Genomic DNA, 26,965 nt, shown 5'->3' with positions numbered 1-26,965 from the left:
ATGACTGCCTTTATTATGCGCGCTCTGAGGAGTCATTTATTATTTATAGCCTACGGGAAAAAAATACTTACGCAACTTACATTTTTCTTAGTGATATTTGGTGCCAGTTTATCAGGAAGTGACAGTTTTTGTTCTCTTCTTTTTGCTGAATTCCCAAATGTTTTATGCAATATTTAAATTCTGTGCATAAATTAAATTTGCAACTTTGGATGGAAATATTTATTGTCAACTTCTCTGTTTTTGGAAGAAAGGTTTTGAATTATGAGGGTGATTAATAATGTAAGAATTTCCATTTTTAGGTTTTTCGGCTATACTTATAATAGGATATTTTGAATTTCAGGATATTCATTTGTAAATCACTCTGTCTGTACTAATATTTCACCTCAAAGCCTGTCCGTCACATTCACCTTATTCTTGTTTGTTCCACTGGCCATATTCTAATGCAAGGCATCTCATATAATGCATGGTTTGCCCTTCATAGGGTTTTATCCAGATAGAAAGAAGCGCTTCAATGGATTAGATGCATTTTAGATTTAAAATGATCTGCTGGATGAAGGTGGCCCTAATTTGCGTAGTTAGGGTATGAGGTCAAGAATTCGGTTTCTGCCTCATTCTGTGTGCAATAAGAGCCCAGCGTGCCTTAACCAATCTCTCACTCTCATTTTCTGTGTCCTGGTGGCCTGATTTTGAAGCCCCTCAGTAATAGGGTTATGTGTGCCATGGTTGACTTTGTTAGGAAAAGGGAAAAAAAGCAAAAAGGACACGTCAACACACACAGTGTTTGATGAGCAAAACCCCTAACTGATAAACGCTTATTTTTAAACGCGCTAGGCGTTTTATTTTTTTAGCTTTTCTAATATTGTCTTCATTTGTATTGAAAACAAATGCTTTTCCGATGTGATTTGTGATGGGAAAAGGGAGTCGAACGAGTTCAGCAAAAGGCGGATTCGAACCTCAGGTCGATTTGCATCAAAATTTGATGTCATGCATCTTAAGTCATTACGTGTTTTCTGTAATTTTGCCTGGGCTAACCAGACATTTAGGAAACAAGGCGATATATTTATACTTAATTTATATGGCATTACTCCAATAAAAAAATTCTGGGAGAGGACCCATCTACATTTTTGTTTTTGCTTCCCACACCCATACAACCAGCTAAATATTAATCAGAATTGTATTATTAGTTGTATGAGTTTTTTTTGTTTTTGTACAACGATTGTGTCTTGGTTAAAGCATATATATATATGCTAAATAAAGCATATATATATATATATATATATATATATATATATATATATATATATATATATATATATATATATATTATTATTATTATTAATTCGGCTAATATGTACCATAACAACAGGTGCTTTGGTATTTTGGTCACATTATTATACTTGATGGATGCGATTAATCTTACTGACCCCCCGCAGATAAAACACACACTCACCATCCAGCCGGTAACCTTTTCTCAAATACCAGGTGTGTGTGTTTCTGCTTGTGTGTAGCCGCAAAGGACAAAACAGGGTCCTTCCTTGAGTGCCACTTGAGTGACATGCTGCTCCACCATTTTGTACCCCTGGTATTACATGAAAATAATTACCTGCACATTGTCAGAATTTCAGCTGCGCCCCATTCCTAATTGGCATCATGGTAGTATACATCAAACATGGTAACACGTTTTTGTAAGGATAGGCCTGCATGCAGGCTGCGAGTGCATTGAGTGAATAGTTATCATGTGTGCATATCTATAGATCAAGCCTTTCTTCCTGTCTAATTGAAACGCTCCCTTGGCACGCTCTATATGCATGGCGTACACATGCATTTAGCTCTCTTTCCCTCATAAAGGTGATAGTCCTCGTTTAGTGTTGAGATTTATTACCTCTGCTCATCTCATACCTATAGTAATGACCTTTGAAACTACCTCCTCTCTCTCGCTCTCAAACCCTCCCTCTCTCCCACTTGTCTCCTTTACCACATGTCTGCAGTCTCAATTCATTTCCCTTCATTTCATTTGGCTGTCTTAATGGACGAGGGGAAGGGGAAATAGAGCCCATTACTGGGCTATGGACTTTCATCATCTCTCTCGTTCCCTGTCTTTTCCCCCTCCTCCCCCTCTCTCTCTCTCATGGCTCTCTAATGCTAATGAACAGAGACATCTTTAACAAAAAGACATTGAAGCAAAAAACAACCTTCTATTTCAGAGAGGAAATTGCTCTCTCTCTCTCTCTCTCTCTCTCTCTCTCTCTCTCTCTCTCTCTCTCTCTCTCTCTCTCTCTCTCTCTCTCTCTCTCTCTCTCTCTCTCTCTCTCTCTCTCTCTCTCTCTCTCTCTCTCTCTCTCTCTCTCTCTCTCACTCAGGTTTTGGGTGTGTGTATGTTCTGCAACCACTTTATCTGACAGTGGTGCTTGTAGACACGGCCATGCCAAGTACAATGTATTGACCTTTGGCCTTGAACAAATGCTAATCAATGAGTTCGGCAGTCCAAGTCCAGGAAGTCCTTGGGGATGGCATTCAAAACCCCCTCCGTTTGTGGTCTAGACAGCAGCCAGATCCTTTAGGAATCGTTTTTACACTAAACTTCCATTGGCTGATTCAATCCAACCACTTATTCCGTAAAAAACTGTCAGGAAGGTTGCCAGTTGCCTTTATTTTTTTCTCTCTACTTGCCTTGCAGTATGTTTACACACCCTTTCTTTCTTTTGAAAGGTTGCCAGATACTCTTACTCCTCTTTAATGTGTGGTCTCTTTCCAAGGGTTTTTGGCCTAATGTTTCTTGCAGAACACTTAAGTGTCCCCAGAGGAGTTTTCTCATGGAAAGAGTGTCACTTTTCTCTAATATTTCTCCCTTCGCATACAGGTTTGTGTCTGAGTGTACAGTTTGGCTGCATACATGTATTGAGGGAATTTTTATATCTACATGTGTGTGCAGAGTAAATGTCAGTCATATTAGGGAGTGTTTTATAAGGGCGGCTTCTTCCCCAGTGGTTTTGGTTTGTTTGTAGCAAGAGAGCAGTCAGGCCAGATGTCAAATTTCATTGTGTGTGTGCAAGAATTATTTTATTTAAAAAAATGTCATCATTGAGAACCAAGTTGTGGCTGTAGCACTAAAGCATGCAGTAACAAAATGGTGCTTTTAGAAATGCTCTGCACTGCAAAAAAATTCGCTGTAAATTTACAATGAATAATTGGATACATTTTGCATGACTTTCACAGTCAGGATTACAGCAATTTGCTGTCAAATATACTCACAGCAATTTACTGTAATTTTATATCTGTTATATTACAATGCATTGTTGTAAAAGCACAACTGTATACTCTATACTGTAACTTCACAGCTTCAATGTCAAAGCAATACTGTGATATTGCAGTACATTACTGGGGAATTACAATCTTTTGCTCTGCATCATTACAACATGGCCCTGTACTTTTACAGTGTGTACTGTGAAAATAATTTACAAGCGGACAATAATTTACTGTGAATTTACAATGTATACTGTGGAAATCATACTAAAATTATCCAATAACATAAAAGTAATGGAGATGAAGCTTGAATTTACATTAATATATCTTTAGATACGACTAGTAAACCATTAATGAGTTAGACCATTATTAAATAGCCAACATAATCTACTCGTTTTTTCCCTATTTTTTTCAGCTTTGCTTGCTATAACAAATGTATTGTAAACACACCATTACAGAAGCTAGAGAAAAAAATAATGTTATTGTGTCAAGGTTCAAAATCCCAAATAAAGCAAACACTGATCACCATAATGGTAATGTCAGAAGAAACAATAAAACATCATCTATTCATTCTCAATAAGAGCTTCTGTAGACGTGTGACAGAAATAAAGTCAGTCTGGTTTGTAATGTGTGAAGCTGGTAATGCTGTTTGTGGAGTTGTTCAATATGGATATCACTAAGTTATTAAAGTTAAACAGCTAACGGTTAGCCCTACTAATCTAACCTTGACTAATTACAGAAATGTGCACGCATAAATAGTAATGTTTGTCCCCTCATTGGTTTTATAAACTTTACAAACACCAGATTTGTCTAAACGGTGATAGTGACATGAAAAATTAGAACGTTAGCGAAACTCTCGTCATTACTAACATTACTATTAGCAGATGCTGTGAGAGAACTTTTTATCAATTCTGGGCACTTGCTAACAAAATGTGAACTGTGTCATGTGATAAACGTTTTTTGAAAGTAAATATTATAATTATATTAAAATAACATGGGTGTAAGTCCTACAAAATGCATGCTGCTCACCTTCTCCATTCAGCCTGGAATAAAAGAGGGATACGACGACGGCGCCTTCAGTTCAAAACTGGTCTGTTATGTCATGTGAATTCCCAGGGCATATTTAGGTACAATATTTCACTGTAATAATACTGTTTAATGCTGTGAAATCCCAAAACAAAAATTCACTGTGTTGCTGTGATATTACAGACCTTGTTGTGATATAACAGCAGGTTTTAGATTGCAATATTTTACTGTAAAATAAGAGTTAAATGCTGTAAAATCCAAGGATACTGTAGTTTTTACAGCTATTAATTAGGATATTACAGGGAAACTTAATTACAACTAGTTACTGTAAAATAATACTGTTAATTATTGTGAATTGCTGGTAATTTTTAACAGTGATGTTATTAAAATTCTGTCTGATATTTATTTTCAAGTTATGGCTGAAAACCAATAAATGGAGATTTTAAAATCTTGTATAAATACATTAAAAACAATAATTTCAGTCATCAAATCAATCATTTTAAATGTTGCATGTAAATTTGGCATCTTATATTGTATAATATACAGTTATGAAAAATTGATATTCATTTTAAGATTTGCTAAAAAATTATATTTAACATATTTCTAATGTTATTGTTAGTATTTTTAATTATTAATTTTGAAGTCAGCATTACATGATTAAAAATATCTAAATATAAAAATAAAGGAAAATAGTTAAATTATTACAATTAAAATTATTCTGATGCTATTGGACACGTCTTCAGAGAAATAAGTATGTTCAATTAAATCCCATATTTATTTTAAATAAATGAATTAATTATTGCCTTTTATTTCCGTTATATTTCTTATTGATTACAAATATCACAGAAATATAGGCCAACAACAGATACACTATCATTCAAAAGTTTGGGGTCAGATAAACATTTTTTAAATAATAATATATAACAATATATATACTGTGTTTAATATTTTTAGGATTATTTGACAACTAGAAGGTTAAAAAGAACAACATTGATTTTAAAGAGAAATATATTGAAATATTATACATGTCGTAAACAATGTGTGTGTCAGTGTGTATATCATTTCTTTTTACATTTTATTAACAAAATGTTGTTTTTAACCTTTTTAACCTTCTATTCATCAAATAATCCTAAAATAAATACGGTTTCCAGAAAAATGTTAAGCACTACAGCTGTTTTGAAGTAGAAAACAGCTATTCTAACTTAAAATTATTTAACTATTCCACAATATAAACATTTTGGACATGTTTTAGGTCAACATGAAATGAAATAAAATGCCAACTATAATTCTGCTTCACTTTGCACAGTAAATGTATTTTTCATGGTTTATTTTATACTTACTTTAGCATGATAATGTAAAATAAATACTGTTGACAGTACCACTGTTGCTTTCACTGACTCTGACATTTAAGTCATTCATTAGTGCAGATATGTGAGACATGGACCAATGCCACAGGCAACTTCGAAAATCGAAAGGGAAACGTGTGTGTGTGTGTGTGTGTGTGTGTGTGTGTGTGTGTGTGTGTGTGTGTGTGTGTGTGTGTGTGTGTGTGTGTGTGTGTGTGTGTGTGTGTGTGTGTGTGTGTGTGTGTGTGTGTGTGTGTGTGTGTGTGTGTGTAAGCTCCTAAAGTAGGACCACATGTCTCTCCAAGTTATGCTGAAATAGCAAAGGTCAAGGTTCCTGAATCTTGGGCCACAAACCTTGACCTTTTGTTATTGCACATTTCCCTCAGTCTGCTAGATCATCTTCTCTCACACATACTCTGGTTCTGTTTTCTTATCATTGCCTCAAGATATGCCATTTCTATCCCCTGTTGTCATTCAAAAATAGTCTCCCTGGTCCAAGAGACAACCAAACAGCATGTTTTGAAACATATATGTGTATACAAGTGTGTATATTTCAGCAGATATACAGCCTAAATATGTTCAAACACACACTACTGCATGAGATTCATGTGGTGCTGGTTAAGGTAAGCACTAAAACATTTATAAGAAGAGATTGTTAAGGCGGGTTGCTGAAGAGCATGCATGATGCATGAATAATGTGAATGTGCCTGCACTGTATGTGTCCATATATAGAAAGATTGATAATTTATGATTGCAGCGATCTAGATTTTTAATAAAACATCTCCTTCCATACAAATATACATGGTAGATTGACAGGTTAATCAGATCATGAAAGTACAAACGTATGAGCAAATTGTCCTTAAATAGATTTTAAATGGTAACAATTTAAAGGCTTCTATAGTTATAAAACTGTAAACAATCCAAATTAAATAAAAATGAAAAAACTAATTCCAACTCAAATGTTGAAGTACTACAGGATTAGGTATGTTCAAAAGATGTGTGCATGGGCTTTAGTAATTGTGGAAAAAAAATTGAGTAACTTTTTGAAGTTTGCTCATCCAGTCAGAAGAGATAACATCTCTTTCAAAAGAGATTCTGTCACGCAAAAACTTTAAGTTTGGGGTCAGTTTATTTTAGTCATATGTGAAACTATTCAAAAATATGCATTTGTCATGATTTTAGTTATGCTTTGCTTTCCGATTAATTTTGGTAAACTGCTTAGATATAAAAAATATTATATACACCATATTGTATTATTATTGTGTGTGTGTGTGTGTGTGTGTGTGAGAAGAGAGGGCACTTCTGATGTTGTTTTGGTATGAAACATGAGTTTCTCACTCTGAGTGTGTGCATGTTAATGTTTTTGCTGAGCTATGCATCGCCTAGTTTTGCATGCATGATTTGGTGGGAACTAGTGTGCCTTCACCCACATTTACTTTCATTGTCAGATTATATTACGTGTGTCCCTTATTCACTGTCGTAAACATAAGCACCTCTGATTGTGCCCGTTGCCTCAGTTGATGAGTGATTCTAACTGTGTTGTGTGGTGTATGTGCACTGCTCGTGTTTGTGATATGCCTGTGTGTCAGCTCTTGTATCGTTGTGTAGTGGGTATGTAAATCTAGTTTCATAAAGATCCAGCGAAATCGCTTTGCAAGCACATTTTTCTTACATGTGCTGATAGATTTAGAATGCACACTACCATTCAAAAATTTTGGGTCAGTAAAATTGTTTTTGTGTTATTGTCAAAAATATTACAGTTTAGAATAACGGTTTTTATTTGAATATATTTTAAAATGGATTCCTGGGCTGAATTTTCAGCATCATTACTCCAGTCTTTAGTGTCACGTGATCCTTCAGAAATCATTCTAATATGATGCTGCTGCTCAAGAAACATTTCTCAAAATGATCAATGTTGAAAACAGTTGTGATGCTTAAAGGGGTGGTAAAACACTTTCTTTCAAAGGCTTGATTGTGTTTGTGGGTTCGCGCTGTGACGTGTTCATGCTTTGTTTAAAAAAAAAAAAAAAGCTTTATTTTTCATATATTTTATCATTATTCTACACTGCTCTGTCCCTCCTTGTAAAAACGGTCTGATGGTTTCCGAGTTCTATGAAGCCGGTCCCTCAAAAATACACAATGAGCTCAAATTGGTTAGCTGGGTCAGTGTGTTGTGATTTGCTAACCGCCAGTGCACGTGTTTGATAATCGGTAAGGGTTCATGGGCTGTGGGCGTGGCGCCGCCATTATATGTTTTCAACACTGACAGGGAGTCTGAGCCTGCTGGATTTACAACACAATGGTTGTGTTGATCGGTAAAGTTATCACGGGCTGTGGTCCGGCCGCCGGTATATGTTTAAACTCTGACGGAGATGGGGCATGCTGGATTTATAACTTAAGATCATCCGCTTCTCCTGACATATGTGACATTTTTGTGATTGTGTAATGTAATTTGAAGTGTATGAAACCTAAAATAAACATTAAAAGACACTGAGCTCAGTCAGTCTCTCACTCACTCAGTCAACGCGCTAAAACTAGGTTTACATTTTTGAATTTGGCAGTTGATCGCTGTACTTTCTAACCACATATGTGATCGTACACTTCAGTGACCAGCCTAGAATGTGATCGTACGTGTCAAAGGGTTAGCAAACTGGTTTGCAGAGGCAAACAGTGTTGTTATTTGTTTACTTCCTTGCTGCAACAGACAATTAACAATACGAACTATTACAGGAAAACACATCAACAAAAAAATAAATCATACTTACAGATTGTGGCCCGTAAACAGCTTCTGTTTTTAGTTGGAACTGCTCCATCTTTCAGGACAAGCCGTTGTGCGAATCCTACATTGAACTTGCGATGATCGTGAGCTTTCCTCCAAAAATATGTGTACCACAGAGAGCGTGATCTGGGTAACAACAATGAGGGACTGAGTTAAAAGTTAATTTTAACCATTGATCCCTAACTCCCCAGTCCCTAGGAAGGCTGAACAAAGTAGACCTGCAATCCGGATGAAAATAACAGCGTTTCCTATTCCTCAGCAATAAAAAATGGCCTTGTCCTCCTTATTTAATATTCTCGGAGGAGTGGTTTATGTAAATATTGGAGCTGGTGATGTCACCAACCCTAGAGGAAAAGGCTGTTTCCAACCGGCCATTTGCTGTAGTCCTTAGAAAACGATTTCTTTAAACTTTGAGCGTTGTAAATTTGCAGATGTTGTTTATGCTCAAACAGCAACATTACACATTAGCTAAAGTTAGAAAAGTGAAATCGTGTTTTACCACCCCTTTAACATGTTTGTGAAGGCCATGTTGCATTTGTTTTAGGATTATTTCATGAACAAAATATTAATTACTTACTTTCTTTAAAAATATATACATTACTGAGCCTAAACACGGACCAAACTTTCTAGTGCAGGGAGACTCATCAATATTTTTGGTGTATTTTTACAGATGTAAAAGACTGTACATTTAAAATGATGCATTTAAAGATTTTATCTTCTGTTAACAATGAAACTTTTAGGAGAACATTAACTTAAAGGCTAAATTGACCTATTTTACCTAATTTACAATTTTTTCCTGTCATAAATCTAATAACATTTAGTGAGGATATGCTTAATACAGATTTAACTGTATTACTATTTTCCTTCTTGGCGTCTTTATTCATGTCTATCTGTCTTTCACACAAATACATGAGTCCTCTAATCTCTCTTTATCACACGTTCTCACACACTCTCTGGCATTGAATTAGTTTGAATTAGCGAGTTCATTGCTATGTAAAGGGGACCAGTGGGGTTTAACCTACTTAGTATGCCGTTTAATAATGCATGAGTGAGATTTGAGAGCTGCGTGGAGCACAATAAGGTGTCTTCACTCTCTCTTTTTCGGCTTTGATCTCTCCCTCTTGCTGCCTTCTTTTTATACTTAGTACTCAGTTTCTCATTCCTGCTTCGAGCGCTATCTCGAGCGATACATCCATGATGCTTCACATGCCTTCAGGGAGATTCATAATGCATATCCCATATGGGAGAATGAAGTAGATTTATTTGTGCAATATTTCGTATCTGTTGTGTAGTCCAGAGAATGGATGGGTAGAGTCAAGCAGAAATACGGTCATAGAAATGGAGCCGGAAGGTGAGGGTAGATGCTGCGATGGTGAAGAAGCATGACAGGCTTGCATACAGACAGACTGACTGATTACAGACAGAGCAGGGTTTTTTTTTTTTTATTATTGGGGCTTGGGAGAGATCATCGCAGGTTCTTCAAACTGTGTTTTTCCTCCTCCTTACAGTTTGTGCACTCACATTTTCAGGTTATGCCCAGATAGATAGTGTTAATGAGGGTTTCTGACAGACGGTCTATGTGAAGATCCTGCTCCGTGCTCCTGAGGGAGCTCTACAGTTAACAAGCTCACTAGGGAAGACCTTGGCAGCATTTTCCCATGCTGTCAAGCTGGGTTCAGTGCTCAAGAACAGGTCCTGGGTGTAAATTCGCTGGCTTTCTTTCTCTAATTTATCAGTTTATTTACACACTTTCTGAGGTTTGATGTCAAACTGGATGGATTGTGATGTTCCAGTTTCCAGATGCCTGTCAGTTAACCCTGTTAGAATGGAGCACAAAAATGCTTATTAAACCAGACTTCAGCAATCAGTGTATCTAATCTGTGTTCTGTGGTGATTATATGTATATTTGAAAGCAGTTACAGGTTTTAATATTAGTGTAAGTCAACATAACTGTTCCTAATGATTCTACAACACAGTCACTATGGTACTGTGAACACTAAAATTACATGAATCAGTATTTCAATCATGATTAAGACGTGACTCAAACTATTCTCTGAATTCTCTAGCATGATAATGGATAAGATGTAAGTTAATGTATTTGGTCTTGGTGGAATAGATTTGGTACATTGCTGCTGCAGAGAAAGTACAAGACTTGTTACTGTCAATACATTCACAGACAAGCTCACTGTAAAAATATTTTAAATAAGTTACCTGGTTGCCTTGATTTTGAGTTCATTGAAATTAAAAAAGTTAAGTTAATACAATGAACATTTTTGAGAATCGACAAACTTTATTCAAATATTATTAAAAGATTTTATAAGCATATTGGGTAATTGTGTGTGTTTTATTTGTGATGACGCAGCGAAACATGCTAAAGTTAGCTATTTTCATGATTTATCAATTTTTGTTTTATGCGGTTCAGATATTTTGAGTTTCTATTTATTAAAAATAAATTTCCTTCATTGTATAAACTCAATTTTTTAATTTCAATGAACTCAAAATTTAAGGCGACCAGGTTAATAACTTTTTTAAGTGAAACCAACAATATTTTTTACAGTGTTGGTGTGAGCATGTAAGACATGCTGCTGCCACACAAATGAAGTGCATGAAACTACCTATAAAAGATCTATTCAGGCGGAGTTAGGAGAGATGGAGGGTTTCTGATAGCTTTCTGTAAGACTTACTACAGCAAACACAGAACCAAACTATTTAAATGATAAGCAGGCGAGATCCTTGGCTAGAGGTCCAACAGAGTCCAATCAGTTTGTGATGTGATGTACACTACCATTCAAACGTTTAGGGTCAGTATGATTTTGTATTTTTGTTTTTCAGCAAGGATGCATTACATTGATCAAAAGTGACAGTAAGAGCATTTATAATGATACAAAAGATTTATATTTCAAATAATTTTCGTTCTTTCTAATCATCGAAGAATTCTGAATAAAATCACGGTTTCAGTTTATAAAATTGTAAGCAGCACAACTGATTTCAACACTGATGTTTCTTGAGCATCAAATCAGTATTTTAAAATGATTGCTTAAGGTGACATTGTAGATGTAGATGTTACTCAATGTTACAGTTTTTAATTAATTTGTGTTCAAATAAATACATCCTTGTTGTGCAATAATAAGAAAAACATAAGAAAAAAGGAAGAAAACAAATCTTCAGACATTTGAAACATTTTAGTGTGGTTTAGTGAAATTGTCTGATGTTAAACATGTTTATTTAGGAATGAAGCCTGACACATCATTTAATAATCTAAAGTGTGTACTTCTCAGGAATTATTTAAATATTTGGAAAAGAGTGTATGACAATGACGGCAAAATGAAATTAAATTGAATGATAAAATAATTTAATAAAAAATATTGGCAGAAGGGAGAGGTCAATACATTTGTAAAATAATCTGTAAATCAGCCAGGTATACACTGTTATCATTTAAGCTGTGTAATCAAATATCAGCCAATAAATCAGTCTTTCTGACCATATTGGTTACTACACACTCTGGGGCTATTTTAAACGCACATGTAAACCGCATCTAAAAATGTCCTATGTTCATTTCCACTCTTTTTCTGTCTCTCTTAGGTCACTGTTGGGTTGGACTGACTCGCTCTGACAGGTTTGACCCAAGAACATTTTGTAACCTCTGGAGCACAGTGTTTCGATTCCTCTTGCATCACGTCTTCCTAGTCGGCCTCTTGAAAACTGGTGGATTTGAGCGAGCTCAGGTGCTTTTGAAGAGTCACCGCTCTGCTGCTGCTACACAACATCCCTGTCAAACAGTGCTGGAATATACTGCCTTACACACTTCTATTCCAAGAGAACATTGGGGTTGTATCCAGAGAGTTGCATAACACCGAAACAAAGAGTGGTGCATCTGTGAGCCGTGCACTGTGATTGAATGGCATCATAAGCACTCACACACACCCTGGATCACCAGTCATTAACCTGTCTCTGTCTTACAGCCACAATAGTAAGCACCCATAATCGCAGACAAAGCTCTCCTAGTTGGATTATCAAAAGTAGCTCATTATGGGAAAGTAGACATCCGGCATCACGGATAGCCTGCACAGAGGTCTGGGACTCAGTGTTGTATCTGAGCGTGCCATGTCTGGAAACGGCAACCCCTGCACCAGCCCTGGAGGGTTAGGCACCCCTTTAGGAGGCTTCCCTATGCCGCACTACCCGTACTTCTTTCCTCATATGCTAGGAGGGCTCTCCCCTCCAACACTTCCAGGACTTCCTGTCAGTGGATACAGCACTCCATCTCCTGCAAGTGAGTATCCCTCGTTTCCAGTGTGAAACATCTGCGACTTGCCATTAGAAGATGCATTTAGGTGTGACACACTTAAACAAAAGCGCACAGTGGTCTGGGAAAGAGTTTTCTGTAGTGTGCTACTGTGAAATGGGCTGAGTATAGAAGTACATACTAAATAAACATCCATTACCTGAGGCTAATCATGCAGGACTTACAGATGCAGCACAGCTAAACTTTAAGGGAACAGTTCACCCAAAAATCTGCCTTAAGGGTGGTTTATTTTTCTGCGCCGGACCTGCACCATAGCCTCTACGCCGTGGGCTTCTGCGTGCTTGTCCGTGTCTATGTGCAGATACACATGCAGAGGGAGCATGCGTACCCCTGAGGGAGGGGTTCTGGCAGACCAATCACAGCGCTTGCGGTCTGCTTAGAATCAATACATTGTTATTTTTTTTGGAGAGGTACACAACAGGGTACGTCGTAGGCTATATGTGCCACACATATAATTTATAAATTGGGGTTTAGAGTCCATGCAAAACCTTGCTCTGTGTGAATTTGAAATGTTTTTTTTTTTACATCAGCATGTGATAGACTGACGCGTTTGACCATTGCATTCGCGTCTTTTCCAATGTCTTGCACACATTCAAAAAAAATGCAGCACTCAAATTAAAGGAAGTTCAACTTTTTAAAAAAGTTGTCTCGAGCTTCCGTTTACATTTGTTCTACTTCCATCTCACGTTTTGTGTAAATGGTCCCTTTGGAGTAAACAAACTACAAGCTACTCTACAAGGGATTTTTATATCTCAAAATGTAAATCTAAATCTCACAGTTGTGATTTGTACAATAATTGTATTGTTTGTTGGTTTTTTTACTTTGAAGCGTAAACTGCCTCCATATCATAGTGATCAATTTCAAAATCTTTGCTGGATAAAAGTATACAATTATTATTATTTGTTTTTAAATATTACTGGCACCAAACGTTTTAACAATAGTTTAAGTAGGCTAACATGTAAGTAGTGACTCTTGTGAAGCCGTACGATGGCTTTTTTAGAAATCGATATTCATTGAAATCAGATGATTATGCAGCTCTCCAATTAAATATTCTGTATGATTTTACTTTTGGATGAACTGTCTCTTTGTTTACCTGTAAACAAACGGTTAGTAGACGCTTCGATTGGACCTTTGCAGATGTGCCCACTACAGTCTATTCTCTCAGATATGGTGGTTGCTATTTCTCTGTGAACTTTACAAATCACCCACTGACCATATTAAACCTCAGGAGAGACCCTTGATTAAATACTTTTGAGGCCCAGCTTGAATTTTCCAACAACCACTATGGGACCATTTTAAAATGCTTGAAGGAAGTCTAGCTTTTATAGCTCTTTTTATCTATTGCAAATCTATTTCAGCATAGTTTGCATGTGCATAAATGTATGAAATATACTTTAGATCAATGTGTAAGAGTGACTGACTATTTAAAACCTCTCTGAAGTTTTGGTTCTGTTTTGATTGTGGTCTGACAGATGTTTTTATGCTCATTGAACTTGATTACAGCCCATGCATGATCCTGCTGTTTCATGAGGACTTAATGTGTCAGATGCCATAGTTTTTTTAAGGTTATCTGATTATCTGATGTTTGGCCTGTTCTGCACTTTGAGGTGCAAAAACCACCGGAATGTTCTTGGGTAAAACGGTGCCTGTAGATGCAGTGCTGCCCACACTGCCTGGGGTTATGAACGTCCTTACATGAACTAGAACTGTGTGTGTTTGCTTGGGTCTGTTTGTGCTGGAATATTTGCATGTGAGTACTTGATGATTACTGAATGAACAATGAAAAAGTCTACTTTCCTCATATCATCTTTAATATAAACAATAGTGCAGTATATCACACATCATCTTAATATTTTTCTCTTTTTTTTGGACAATATTTTATATATTTCTTTGATTGTTTATGTATTTGCTCTAATACAGCTTTAAAGGAAGTACCATCATCAAGTATAAGTAAATGTAAACATTGTTGCTTTGTGGCACTTTCAAAACATTATTGTTTGAGTATCCCAACCAGCCCAAAGCAATATTGGCTCAACCAGAGTTCTGAATTTGGGGCGGAAATTTAGTTTGAACATGCTTAAACTTGAGACCAGTTTGAGTAATGATACAAATCAGTTTTTTTTAATTGGTTCGTTTCTTTTATGACATTTTTGCTAATACTATTAATGAAATGAGCAATTTTGAGTAATGAAGCAAATCACTGAATTAACGTTTTGAAAATGACAGGTTGAACTGTTTCATGGAAACAAACCGAAAACAAAACTATTACGCAAACTCTGAATCTACATGCACCGATGCATTTTTCATATATTGTAATCATTATCACAGTTTGTAATAATTACTTCAATGAGCTCATTATTTCTGCCGTAATGGATACATTATTAGCTAACTGCATGACTGACACAGTCACCTCTGATAACCAGTCAGTCTAATTGGAATGTAGACGCGCGTGTGCATTTTCTTTAAAGCTTCTTTGAAACGATATGCATTTTAAAAAGCGATATACATATAAATGTGAATTGAATTGATTCTTACACCAGTTTTCTTGCTACTATTAAAGAAAACATTTCAACATTATTTTGAGTAATGGTGGCAGTCACTGAATCAGAGTTTTTAATTGATTCAATAAAAATGACAGTTTGAACAGATTCATGGAAATGATTCAAACTCTTATGCCATTTTTGCTACTGATGTTTAAAGCTGCACTATGTAAATTTTCCATCCGCTAGAGGGTGCCTCTTCAAAACAAAGACGCATGTTGACGGCAAGTTTAAGCACAGAATCTTGGGACATGTGGTCTTTACTTCACAGCCGGTGGAAAAGAATCCACTAGGACATGGGAAGAAATGTTCATGGATTGCAGTTATTAACATTACTGTAGTATGAAGCAGAGCAGGACCGAATGTTGAGGAGATGAGCTGATTTGTCTCGCAACACATGGCTCACGAGCAGCGGGACTTTTATTATGACAGGACACAGTCGCTGCTGCCATTTCTGCTTTTCAGGTCATCAGTATGAGGTAACGCAGCTCTTTTTTGTCATATTAGATACATTTAAGTGTGTTTAAAATGATGTTATGACGTTACTCTGTGCTTTTACTCAGCGGCTGCCAAGACACACTGCTAAGAGTAAAGCGCTTAGGAGTACTGCTAAGGTAATGGAGATATGACGCAATTGACAGGCGACTCCCTCAGACGTCCCGACTCCTTGGTTAAAATAACAATTTTTTCGAAATTTACAAATAGTTAGAAACATTTGGGATATTGTAAGACCTCAACTGACAAAATATATAACACTGCCCTGGTGGTTTTTGGATATACTGCAAAAATACTACATAATGCCCCTTTAAATCAGAGATGCTGTTAAAACATATTGTAAGACAGGAAAATGTCTTTAGAAAAATGTAATGACCAAATAAAAAGTATATTTGAATGAATCCTCACAATATTTACAATGTTGCTTAATTTTATTTTATGCAAAATCAGATCAGATCATGAATATTAATATATTGTCAAGCAAGGCCGTGAGTAAATTATACAACAGGATGATTTCTGGTTTCCCCTTTCTTCACACTGTATCCTTTCAATCATCCCTGCAGAGAGAAAAAGTTTCTGTCGTTCAGGGATCTGTGGGGACATTGCCGTCCACTTTGCACCCTTGAAATGACAGTACATGTTTTGACTCTGTGGGTGGGAGCACTTCTTGAGTCAGCTACTGATGCAGTGGCTGCGCCAACCAACGTCGGCAGGGAGGTTCTGGCAGTCAGTCAGCGGCAGCTCCCTCCTGGGCCTGGAGCTACTAATGTGCCTCTCTGCATAGTGCAATGTGACGAACAACCCTCTGACGCTCTTGGGGGCTAATTATTACACACCCCATGCTGACTTGCGGAAAGACTCGCAAGAAGGCACGCTGTCAAAAATTTGGCGCCCCATGTGAGAAAAGGGAGTCGGGATTTTGTGGGAACGTTGTTATTTTGCTTACAGAGGATGATGCAAAAGTTTGCATGGAATTACCTCCGGTAAACCTATTAGTCAAGGAGACTGTATACCCAAATAAATTTGTTGGTTTGGCTTTGGGCGGTGTATTTGCATGAGGTCCAAATGATAGAGCGTGGATCGATGGGGTGCAGTGCATTTATTTATTGTCTTCCGCTGGAGTTGGGCTATGGAATATGGATGGATATGGAGGTGCCTGTTATTGTCGACTCTCCTAACTTGACTTAAACAGCCGCTAGAAGGAATCCCCAGGGTGCTTCTTGTCACTTGCTGTGCTGTAATGATGTGTCAACTGCCAGGCACAGAATTCAAGCAGCTGGAAGGTACGGTGATTAGATTTGGGCTCAGTGGAGTTATGCAGAACTAGCAGACTTCTACTTCCGATTTGGGCATCTTAGTTAGCATGATATGTGAGTGTTTCAGTGTGGTTTCTAGAACGGAAGTGAAAGGTTGGCCCCCTGTCCTCCTTGATGAAGATTGAAAGTGATTCTGTGAAACTAGCTATCACAAATAGAGGCTTAGTAAAAAATTGGTGACCAGATTTCACAAAGTGTCAGTGAAGTATGACATGAATGACTCAGCTCTTTTTTTGAAAACCTGTGAGGTCTCATTTGGATTTCATTTAGTTTCCGCTAGCAAATGTAGTGTATTTGCAACTCAGCAAATTGCACTGCAAAAAATCTGCTTCCAAAATGTGCATAACATTTTCAGAAGTGTCCTGCAGTTTTAGATTGCTTTAAATTTCTAAATGATTTATGGGTAATAATAAAACACAGTTTATATGACCACATTATCAGAGACAGCATGCAATTCATGCATTTATTTATTGATCGATTTATATAACATTTGTTATTTATATGTTTATTTTGATCATTTTTGTATCTTTTTGGCTCAGTTTCTCAGTCTAAACCAGAGTTAGCAGGGCTAGCGCAGGATAATAAAGTGTGTAACCCGGATCAGGCCTGTCAGGTGTTGTGTTCTGCTGGGTCTTCCAGACGTTTTTCAACAAATCTGGGCTGCTGTATTATTTTTGTGTAGCCCTAAACCTTGATAGCTCCATTTCCTCCGATTCAAACTTCTGTTCTGACACCAGCTCCCCCCAAGCGTCACTTGAGTTAAATATAGAACACTGTTTAATGCCACAAAGTGGTTAGCATCAGCTACCAACAACCCCTGCCTGCTTCCCTCCAGGGTCCCTGCAGAAAGAAAAGCATAGATATATTCAAAGCACGGCAAACTGTGCTCTGTTCTGTTGGGAAATGAAGATGACTCTCCCTGGTTCGGTTTATTAATTTTTGATATGTTGTTGCCGCTGTGTCTCATTGGCTTTTCGTAAGCAGCAGCAGAGCAACAACAGCAGAATGTGTTAGCTAATGCGACAGGAGTGTCTCTTTATACTACCTCATTTCCCTCGATGTTCAGGTGACCTTTAGCCTTGACGTGTAGCTGTGATGTGTTGAATCATTTGCATGATTGAGATGCATGATAATGCCGGCATAAAATGTTGAATTCCTCTCAATACTGAGTGGACCCCATGTCTATACTTATCTCACCACTAAAAGTCAAGTCACCTTTATTTATATAGAGTTTTGTGCAATGCAGATTATTTAATTATGTTCATTTCGGCTTCAGTGTTTATTTGGTTTCGTTATAAAAATAAATCTTGAATTAATCAATTATTTCATTTAATCTATAAAGCAATTCTGCAGAAACCACTGATGCCATCATCGTCCAGCTAAGTTCAGTTCTCATACAATAGCGTCAGTGCCTTCAAATCAGTAACACTGCAAAAAACGCTTTTCTTACTTAGTATTTTTGTCTTGTTTCTAGTCCAAACATCAAAAAAATCTTAAAACAAGAAGTATTTACTAGACAAGCAAAAGTAATTGTCTTGTTTTGGAAAAAAATAACTCAAAATTAAGACAGTTTTTGCTAAAAATAAGATAAATAATCTGTCAATGGGATAAAAATCTTTCTTCTTGAGAAGGGGGGGGGGTCTCCTCTTGCCAACAAACAAACACTGTGTGCGATTATGATTCAGGCTGCATCACAAGTCACAATTCAGATTGCGGATTTGTAGCATTCAAAATATTTCATCTAGTTCCTTCTGCTTAAAGATGGGAATCGTCAAGCTGGTATGGAGATGAAGCTGCATAGGTCTGTGCAGAAGATCTGTCTCGTTCTTGTGGTCCTTGCTAAGGATCGTGCCAAAGAAGTCTTGACAGGGGATTTTTCTAATTAACATGGTCACTGCTGTATCAGGGCTGCGTTGTGGTCGTGTCTAGGTTCAGGTCCATCATCTGATCTGGATACGGCCCTGATCCGGCTCGGATCTGGCTGACTACGTTAACCTCGGGATAAGGATGAAGCAACGATCTCCTGAAAAGCGATGTCCCTTTAAGAGCACATATGTTTGCGTGAGTTCATTTTTTAGTTCTGTTCTGTTGAGCTCATCAGGTTCGTGTCTTGAAGAAAAAGTACAACATCCTTTTAATAATGTTAATTTGAAGTGCACAATAAACCATTTCAGACTACTTACAAAAACTATTTTGTAGTAACCAAACAAATTCTAATCCAATTCAAACTTACTAATTCTAATCAATTGGTTTTAATTGGATAAGCTTAAAAAAACTCTGCACTCTTTTAAAAAGTGGTTATTTGGCTTGTAATCATAGGGGAACCACATTAAGTGTTGTATAGCACCAAATATTGGTGATTCAGTAGTTTTTCAACGCTTCTTCACTAGTTCTTTAGGATGATTGAGGTGCTATATAGCACCGTTACCATATCCAGAACCTGTTAAGCCCCTGTATGGTTCTTCAGTGTTTCTTTGGGGTGATAAAGGTGCTATATAGCACCACTGCTTTCAAGCCCCTTTAAAGTTTTTTTACATGCCAAAGAACTACTGTCGGTGCTGTTTAGCACCATTATTGAGGAAGAAATAAAATGCGATATAGCACCTCTTATGGGTTCTACATAGCACCATTTGACAAAGGTGCTGTAGAGCACCTTTAAAGATATGCTATTTGGTACCAAAAGTGGTTCCCCTATGATTACAAGCCAAGAACTACTTTTAGTGCCAAATAGCACCAATTGTTTTTAGAGTGTAAAACAAGCAATTTTGTAATTCATACTGAATATTTTTTCTATTACAGATTTCAATCTGATTATTTATCCATCTTTCATGTATTGTTTTGATGCCTAAAATTACTTTTTTATTTGATTTATTTTAGATGCTGGTGTTTTAACTGTAATTCTTGATTCTTTCTTGAAAGAGTATTATGTCCATTATACAGAATATTCTCACTTGACCTTTGACCAAACATATCCAAAACATGAAGTTGACACATCTCTCTGGTGTTTGTCAGACTGGTGGTTTGCAGCCCGTGGCCGTTACAAGAGCTCCTTGTCCTACACCAGCTGTCTGGAAGACATTTTGATAGATGTCATGCTATAGTCGTTGACTCACTGTTGCATGTGTAAGGAGATGGGCCTGTCAGAGGGTCCCTGGTTCCACTCTTGCTCCTAGAAGTTTGAAAATGCTGCCTGTCTGCTCAGGCAGGTGCTGCCCATGTCATTTAGCTTTCGGATGTCATCAGGATTCCCATCTCCTCTGAATGAGGAGCAGACCACCATTGTTTGTCAAGCCTGCTGCTTCTACTCCTCTTCACAGTGGATATTTTCTCTGTGCTGGCCGTGTGGATGATGGATCTGCATCTGGCAGCCTCCGCCTGGGACGCGCCTGGGCTGGGCGTTCAGCCTGCGGGCCTGTCAGGGTGATATTTATGTCTCCTAACCTTCCAACCAGGGCCACCATGTCACTAGTTCATTCATATGTAGGATATGATGTTTAATTACACTTCAGTTGCTTATGGCAGCGATTGGAATAATTAGTCTTGAGTAGAAATTTGCATTAATTTTGATAAATTGCATATTTTGCGTATGCAAAATGGAAGTACGAACCGGAGTAAACATTTTAAGTTGATCTAAAGTGGTTAGCGCATGTCCAGACACATCAAGCTGTGGTGCTCATGTCAAAAATGCCGGTTCAATCTTTTAATAGCAATAAAACGACAAAGAGTTAATCTATGTTTTGTGACGGGGGGAATGTTGTCAAATGCATCTATTTTTCAGGTGCCTGGTTGATGAACTGGCAGAGCGGGTACCTTTGATGCCGGGAGAATTGTCACTGCTCATTTCCAAGTGTCTAACATGGCTGCCCTTCTCTGGATGCCCGGAGCAATGGAGCGAGCTCATGACAGTCTCACTGTCACACTTCGCTCATGTCTGAGACGAGCATGGCTGTTGTTTTTTTGACTATTCTGATTTGATGCATGCTGATGTTGTTTACTTCCACCGGACTTCACCGCTCATCGTATTCATGTCACAGCCCAGCTCCGATCTGCAGGCATATTAGTTTGACCCAATCGGTAGTTTTATAAACGCAGGTTGTTATGTCTTGTGCTATTTCATCATCTGTTAATGGCTGCTAACTATTCTGCATATTACACACTGGAGAGGTTGTCATAACTCTCAAAGGGTTAATTCACCCTAATATTAAAATTCTGTCATTAATTACTCACCTTCATGTTGTTCGACACCCTTAAGACCTCTGTACGTCTTCAGAACACAAATGAAGATATTTTTGTTGAAATCCGAGGGTTTAGAAAGGCCTCCATTCATGATTCGGATGGCCAAGGTTACGTGAGCAGTTTGGTGGTTTGACACTCGATCCGAATCATGAAAGCGGTATGCTGATTCATAACGGTTTGAAGCTTTGTTTTGAAATTGGACCATCACTATATAAGTTGTTATTGAGTTTTTTTTGCGCACAAAAACTATTCTCGTTGCTTCATAAAATGATTGTAGAGTCACTGTAGTGAGATGGGCTTTGTAACGGCGTCTTTAGTGCCTTTATGGGTCTTGAGAGAGGAAATGCCATTGGTGTCAATGAAGGCCTGTCTGAGGCAAAAATATCTTATGGGTGTCAAACAACAAGAGGGTAATTAATAACTTTTCATTTTGAGGGTGAACTAACCCTTTAAAGGAATGGTTTTTTTCCCCAAAAATGGAAAATGCTTTCATTTACTTATTCAAACCTGTAATGAAGACTTTAAAAACACTTTTTTAAAACAACCACAAAAATATAGTAAAAAACATTATAGGTATAATGCATAGGTATTAGAATATAAAAATAATGTTCTTAGGATTCTTCAACGTTCAGAGCTTATTTAAAACATAAATATTTTGTAGCATTATAAATGTCTTTGCTGGCACTTTTGATCAATTTGAATGCATCCCGATCCTTGTTTAAAAAAAAGTATTACTTTCCTTAATTTTATTTTCTGAACATCCTGCAAACTTTTGTGTAAGATCAGTAAATTATTTTTGTTGCGCTCTTTCTTGGCTAAAAATCTACTATTAGTATAGCTTCATTTTTTATTTCTTTAGGGCTTAGTATTATTATGTCACTTTTTATTGACAGTGAAAGTATAGACTGTATGTTGGGGAAAAGAAGTGGGAACGGTATGAAGAAATGGCTTGGGTCTTGACCCTGCATCATGTCTGAGCATGTGTGTTAACCGCTGGGCCACAGCCCTGACTACACGCCTCCTACTTGTCAACATGCCAATTTACCTTAAACCCATTTAACATCAACCGCAAACGTCTGTCTTTGCACGTCAGTTCACCACGTACGTTCCAAGCGCTGGTGTTTCCTTTAAGTTGGGTTTGTGTCACTGTGTAAACCAAAGTCCCCTTACTCATCGTGAAAAGGTGTTACAATCTGATAAGAATGTGTCTTGGCAATAGTTTCCAGCAGTGTTCATCTTTAGACAGTAGTTCTGTATTGCATTACCATCTGATGAGTCATTGGCCCAGACCAACAGTCATATTCTGCTCGCGTGCAGCGATCTCATGTTGGCTCGGGCGGCATCAACTGATCACAGTGTCCGGACAATGTGCAGCGGGGGGCAACCAGACAGGGTGGCGACCGTGCAGCCTGCAGGCATCTTAAATCACCCTGGGTCAGGCGGCCCCTCGGAGAAGAATCTCTCCTTTGGGTCTTGAATTTCTTGCTTTTCTCTCTGTCGCTCATATGCTACATCTTCCTGGCTAAATGACAGCAGCCTTTCTGACTATCAGGAACTCAAGTTTTTTAATTTTTTTTAAATTTAGGGACCTTATAACTTCAGCATTGCATTTTTGTTATATGACGGTCACATTACAACTTTTTTTTATAGATCTTTTATTTGATTTAAAATGAATTTCAGACTTAAAATATGAAAGGCCATTAGAAAATATTTATTTATTTACTATACTGTTCAAAAGACTGGGGTCTGTTTAAAATGATTTAATAAGAAATTAATACTTATTGAGAAATAATTCATTTAATTAATCAAAAGAGACGGTAAATCATAATTTCTATTTCAAATAAATGCTCTAACATTTCTTTTAATCAAAGAAGCCTGAAACAATATATTATGAGGACTGGAGTAATGATGCTGTAAATTCAGCTTTGACCTCAAACGAATAAATTACATTTGCATGTATTGTAATAAGATATTCAAATAGAAAACAGTTGTTACATATTGTAAATTGTTACAATATTTCACTGACCGTAATAAACATGTATTATAATTCTGTGAAACATTTAACACATTAGTTATGATGTGTAAAATGCTCTCTATGAAATTAGCCTCAGCAGGGCAAGGGACAAGGGAACCATTTTTCTCCCAAAACATGTAAAATGTAATTTCTGTCACATTCAAACATTGCATAATAGTTGTAGAGTATGTCGTAGAAATTATTTTGTAATGGAAATGTTTATGGCGGATAAAAAAGTTACAATTATGAATTAATGTGAGTATGGCCAAAAGTGGCCATAGTTAATAAAAACCCAGTAGAGAATAAACTCTTAATAACTGAAATCTTAATAGCAGCCATTATACAATCAGTTAGATGCATGTGTTCAAGTGCATAGCGAAGGATCGTTCTGACATCCTAAAGCTGTCACATTCACTCTTAAATACATTTAACATTGAGGACCTCCATCATGATGGAGCAGGATGGAGGTCAGTTTTAGCTTACATGGGGAGAGACACTGATTCCCTTGAGAGCAGGAGGCTCTTATCATGCGTTTGGAAGAGGCCTCAGGGTGACACTGTTAAAAGAACTGCACTCCCAAGTCGCTAAAAGCCTGTTAAAGTAACTGCTGCTATTGCTCCTATTCTGATCTCTCGCTCACAGTCTCGACCTTCACGAGTCCTTGTATTGGAAATGAGGGCAAGCATGAACACTTGGCACTGAAAGAGAGGTGTGTGTGTGTGTGTAGGTCAAATCTTATTAGTCTAGAATGTAGGAGTGTGAAAAGCATACTTTCACTGGTACTCTCAGAAAAAGTATTTTCTCCTTACAGCCTGCTTCTTTATATAACTTGAAATGATCATAATTAGAGTATCAGCTGAGGTGGTTTGGCTTCTGACTCATAAAAAGGCTTTTGTGTGCTTGTATATGATTCACATCTTCAGTGAGCTTCTGTCCATTTAAAAAAAAAAAAAAAAAGCTAATGTCTGCTGATCAAAAAACAAAGCTTCATTGATTCAGTCCTGTAGTTTGCTCTTCTGCAATGGGATGATGGATGGAAAAGTGCAATAGGATATTCAGTGAGACAAAATGTATAGGGCTTGTGAAAATGTTGTGTACTATACCAGAATGGAAAATGGACCGGCCCACACACCCTAGGTGGTGTCACTGGAAAAGGAACGCGGTTTTAGAGAGTAAGGCCCCATGCACGTTTAGCTGTATACGTGTACATTTTGTACCGTATGAGCGTTTCGCCCACACGGATCTGGCATTTTGGAAGCATCAATCCGATATTTTCTGAAACCGGGTCCCAGAGTGGCTAAATCTGAAAACGACATTCTTGCATTTTCATGTCCACAGCCAATCCGTATATTTTGTGGAACGGTGATGTTATCACACTACGTCCAGCACGGTAAAAGACTATTATTGTACACACACACACACACACACACACACACACACACACACACACACACACACACACACACACACACACACACACATATATATATATATATATATATATATATATATATATATATATATATATATATATATATATATATATATATATATATATCCCTTCTAGCCATAACTCTTCTTCTCCATTTTTTGTGTATTTCTGTGGCAGAATCACAGCGCCACACACCTGCCTGGCATGTATACTACATCCTTTTGAGTCGGTTTCAGTGATCTTGTGCGTATGCAGATATTTCTTGAAACGAAAAAAAAAAAAGATTGTATTGGGAAAGCTCTATATTTGTGTGGACTTCTAAGTTAATACGTTTTTTTTCTTTGGGTGATATACACATTTCAATCCTTTTCAGTAATACAAATAAAGTTGAGCAGATTTGTTTTGTAACATCATAGATGTAAACATTGTTTCACAATATTAATTATTCTGCCTGTTAGGATGCCTTGTTTTGGTCAAATCTAAGGTGCCATTGCATGCATCCCTTATGGAGAAGGCAGTCCCAGAATGCATTGCATATAAACATAATTTAAATCTATGACTAATTAATTAAATCTATGACCATTACGCTACAGGAACATGTCAATAATAGACCAGCCTCAATGACCATGTAAACGATAACATGCTAGCTTTGTTGCTTTTGCGCAGTTAAACTCTGAATTGTATAATATTGCAGCTGCCTACATGCAGCCTGACAAGCCAGACCCACATCAAGATGTTTGGTCTGTAAACTCACCATAGACAGGGCTCAGTCCGAGGGGCGGGATAAACGGTTATCTTTCGAACTCCCTCTGCACACGATAGGGTAGTGTTACAACCAAGCAGAGCAACGTGAAGCGGAGCTAGTTAAACTTTCACCGGTCAGCAAAACTCTGAACACATCTTCCCTTCTTAAGAATAACTTCAGTGCCGTTCTTTGTTCTTTTCTCAGAGAAAAGCTTAACTCCAAGTCTTCCAGAGTCGCAGTCAAAGCTGATTCGAAAGACCGCCGTTCGCCAGCTTCTTTGTTTACAAGTAGGATGTGATTGGCTTGACCAGAGTTTGGTTTTTCCAGCTCGGAAGTCAATTGAGAGTTGCTAGACGACACTCACGGCAAATTAGATTTGCTGCCGCTAGGGTGCGTCTAAATTTCTAGGCTAGCCTACATGCGCAAGGGGCATGGTTTTCTTGAATCTGCAACTTTTTTCACTTGTACGTGCATGCCTAGTGTGCATGAATGGTCATCTGACATGCGGTTCAGTCATGTAGTGATCTTTTAATTTTAAAACGCTGTGTTAAAACGAAAACACACTAGTGTGGACATAGCCTTAGAAGGCCAAATCTTTATTACAGTTTCCCTGGCCACTAACACATTGTAGTGATTGAGCTCTCTTAAATTGAGGGATAAATCAAAATGATTTATAGTGTACATTCGTTGTTTGTTTTATTCATAAATTGTTTGAAGGTTGACATTTTTTTTAATATGATTTCCCCATTTTCAGCCATAAATAACTTCACAAGGCCATTGCTGAGCTTTAAAGGACTCCATTTATGGATGAAACTAAAAATGCAGAGTTTTTAGTGCGGAAAGAGGTACGTTAGGCTGCCATACACATAGTGTTTACTCATACAGACAGCCACACACAAGTACAGACGCACACAATGTCCCGTAAATCAGGGCCCCTGGGGGAAGCCTGCTGCCGTTAACTCTTTAAGCAATTTAATAGGCCTATTTGGGCGTGTATTTATAGAATGATTTAGCACGTGTTGATTTCCTACGCTTGTTTACTCTGCCTTCACAGAAAACCTTTATGGACTTTTAAAGTTTTCCGGTAGCAGTCGTTGACAGTCAAGGAAGAAAATTCTAACTTGTATGAGCTGCATGCGCCTCAAAAGAGAGTTTGTGGGACTGTGACATAATTAGCGTCTTGTCCTCGCAAGTGTGGCCAAAACCACTACTACTGCCACCAACTCTTTAGTATGTGTTTGATAGCCTTTTAATTGCTCTTTGTGTAACATACACACACATCGAAGAGGATCACTATAATTAAATGCCTCAACGTTTGCGTTAAGCTGCATAAAGCCTACTCATGTAATTCTGGCCTGTGTGGGCCACAGAATTCCTGCAAGTTATTATGGAAGCACTCATTCATACAAATACAAGTGTTTTCATTTGACATTTTTAAGTTTTCTCAGCTGTAATGATTTATTTGACTCAAGAATGAAACTGTAAAC

At 37.4% G+C, this 26,965-nt stretch overlaps 1 protein-coding gene across 4 annotated transcripts in view; it reads left to right on the top strand.

Moving 5' to 3' along the window:
• The window catches only part of rarab (retinoic acid receptor, alpha b), a 145,519-nt gene that overhangs the window by 56,933 nt on the left and 61,621 nt on the right, over positions 1-26,965 (top strand). For all 4 annotated transcript variants that reach the window (XM_067416741.1, XM_067416731.1, XM_067416768.1 and 1 more), the window contains exon 3: positions 11,977-12,667. In XM_067416741.1, coding sequence (XP_067272842.1) covers positions 12,499-12,667 — 169 coding nt within the window. In that variant the 5' untranslated portion in view covers positions 11,977-12,498. The remainder of the gene's footprint in view (positions 1-11,976; positions 12,668-26,965) is intronic.

This window comes from Pseudorasbora parva, chromosome 2, assembly GCF_024679245.1.
Source record: "Pseudorasbora parva isolate DD20220531a chromosome 2, ASM2467924v1, whole genome shotgun sequence".
Classification (NCBI taxonomy): domain Eukaryota; kingdom Metazoa; phylum Chordata; class Actinopteri; order Cypriniformes; family Gobionidae; genus Pseudorasbora; species Pseudorasbora parva.
This window is presented reverse-complemented; position numbering and strand designations above follow the sequence as displayed.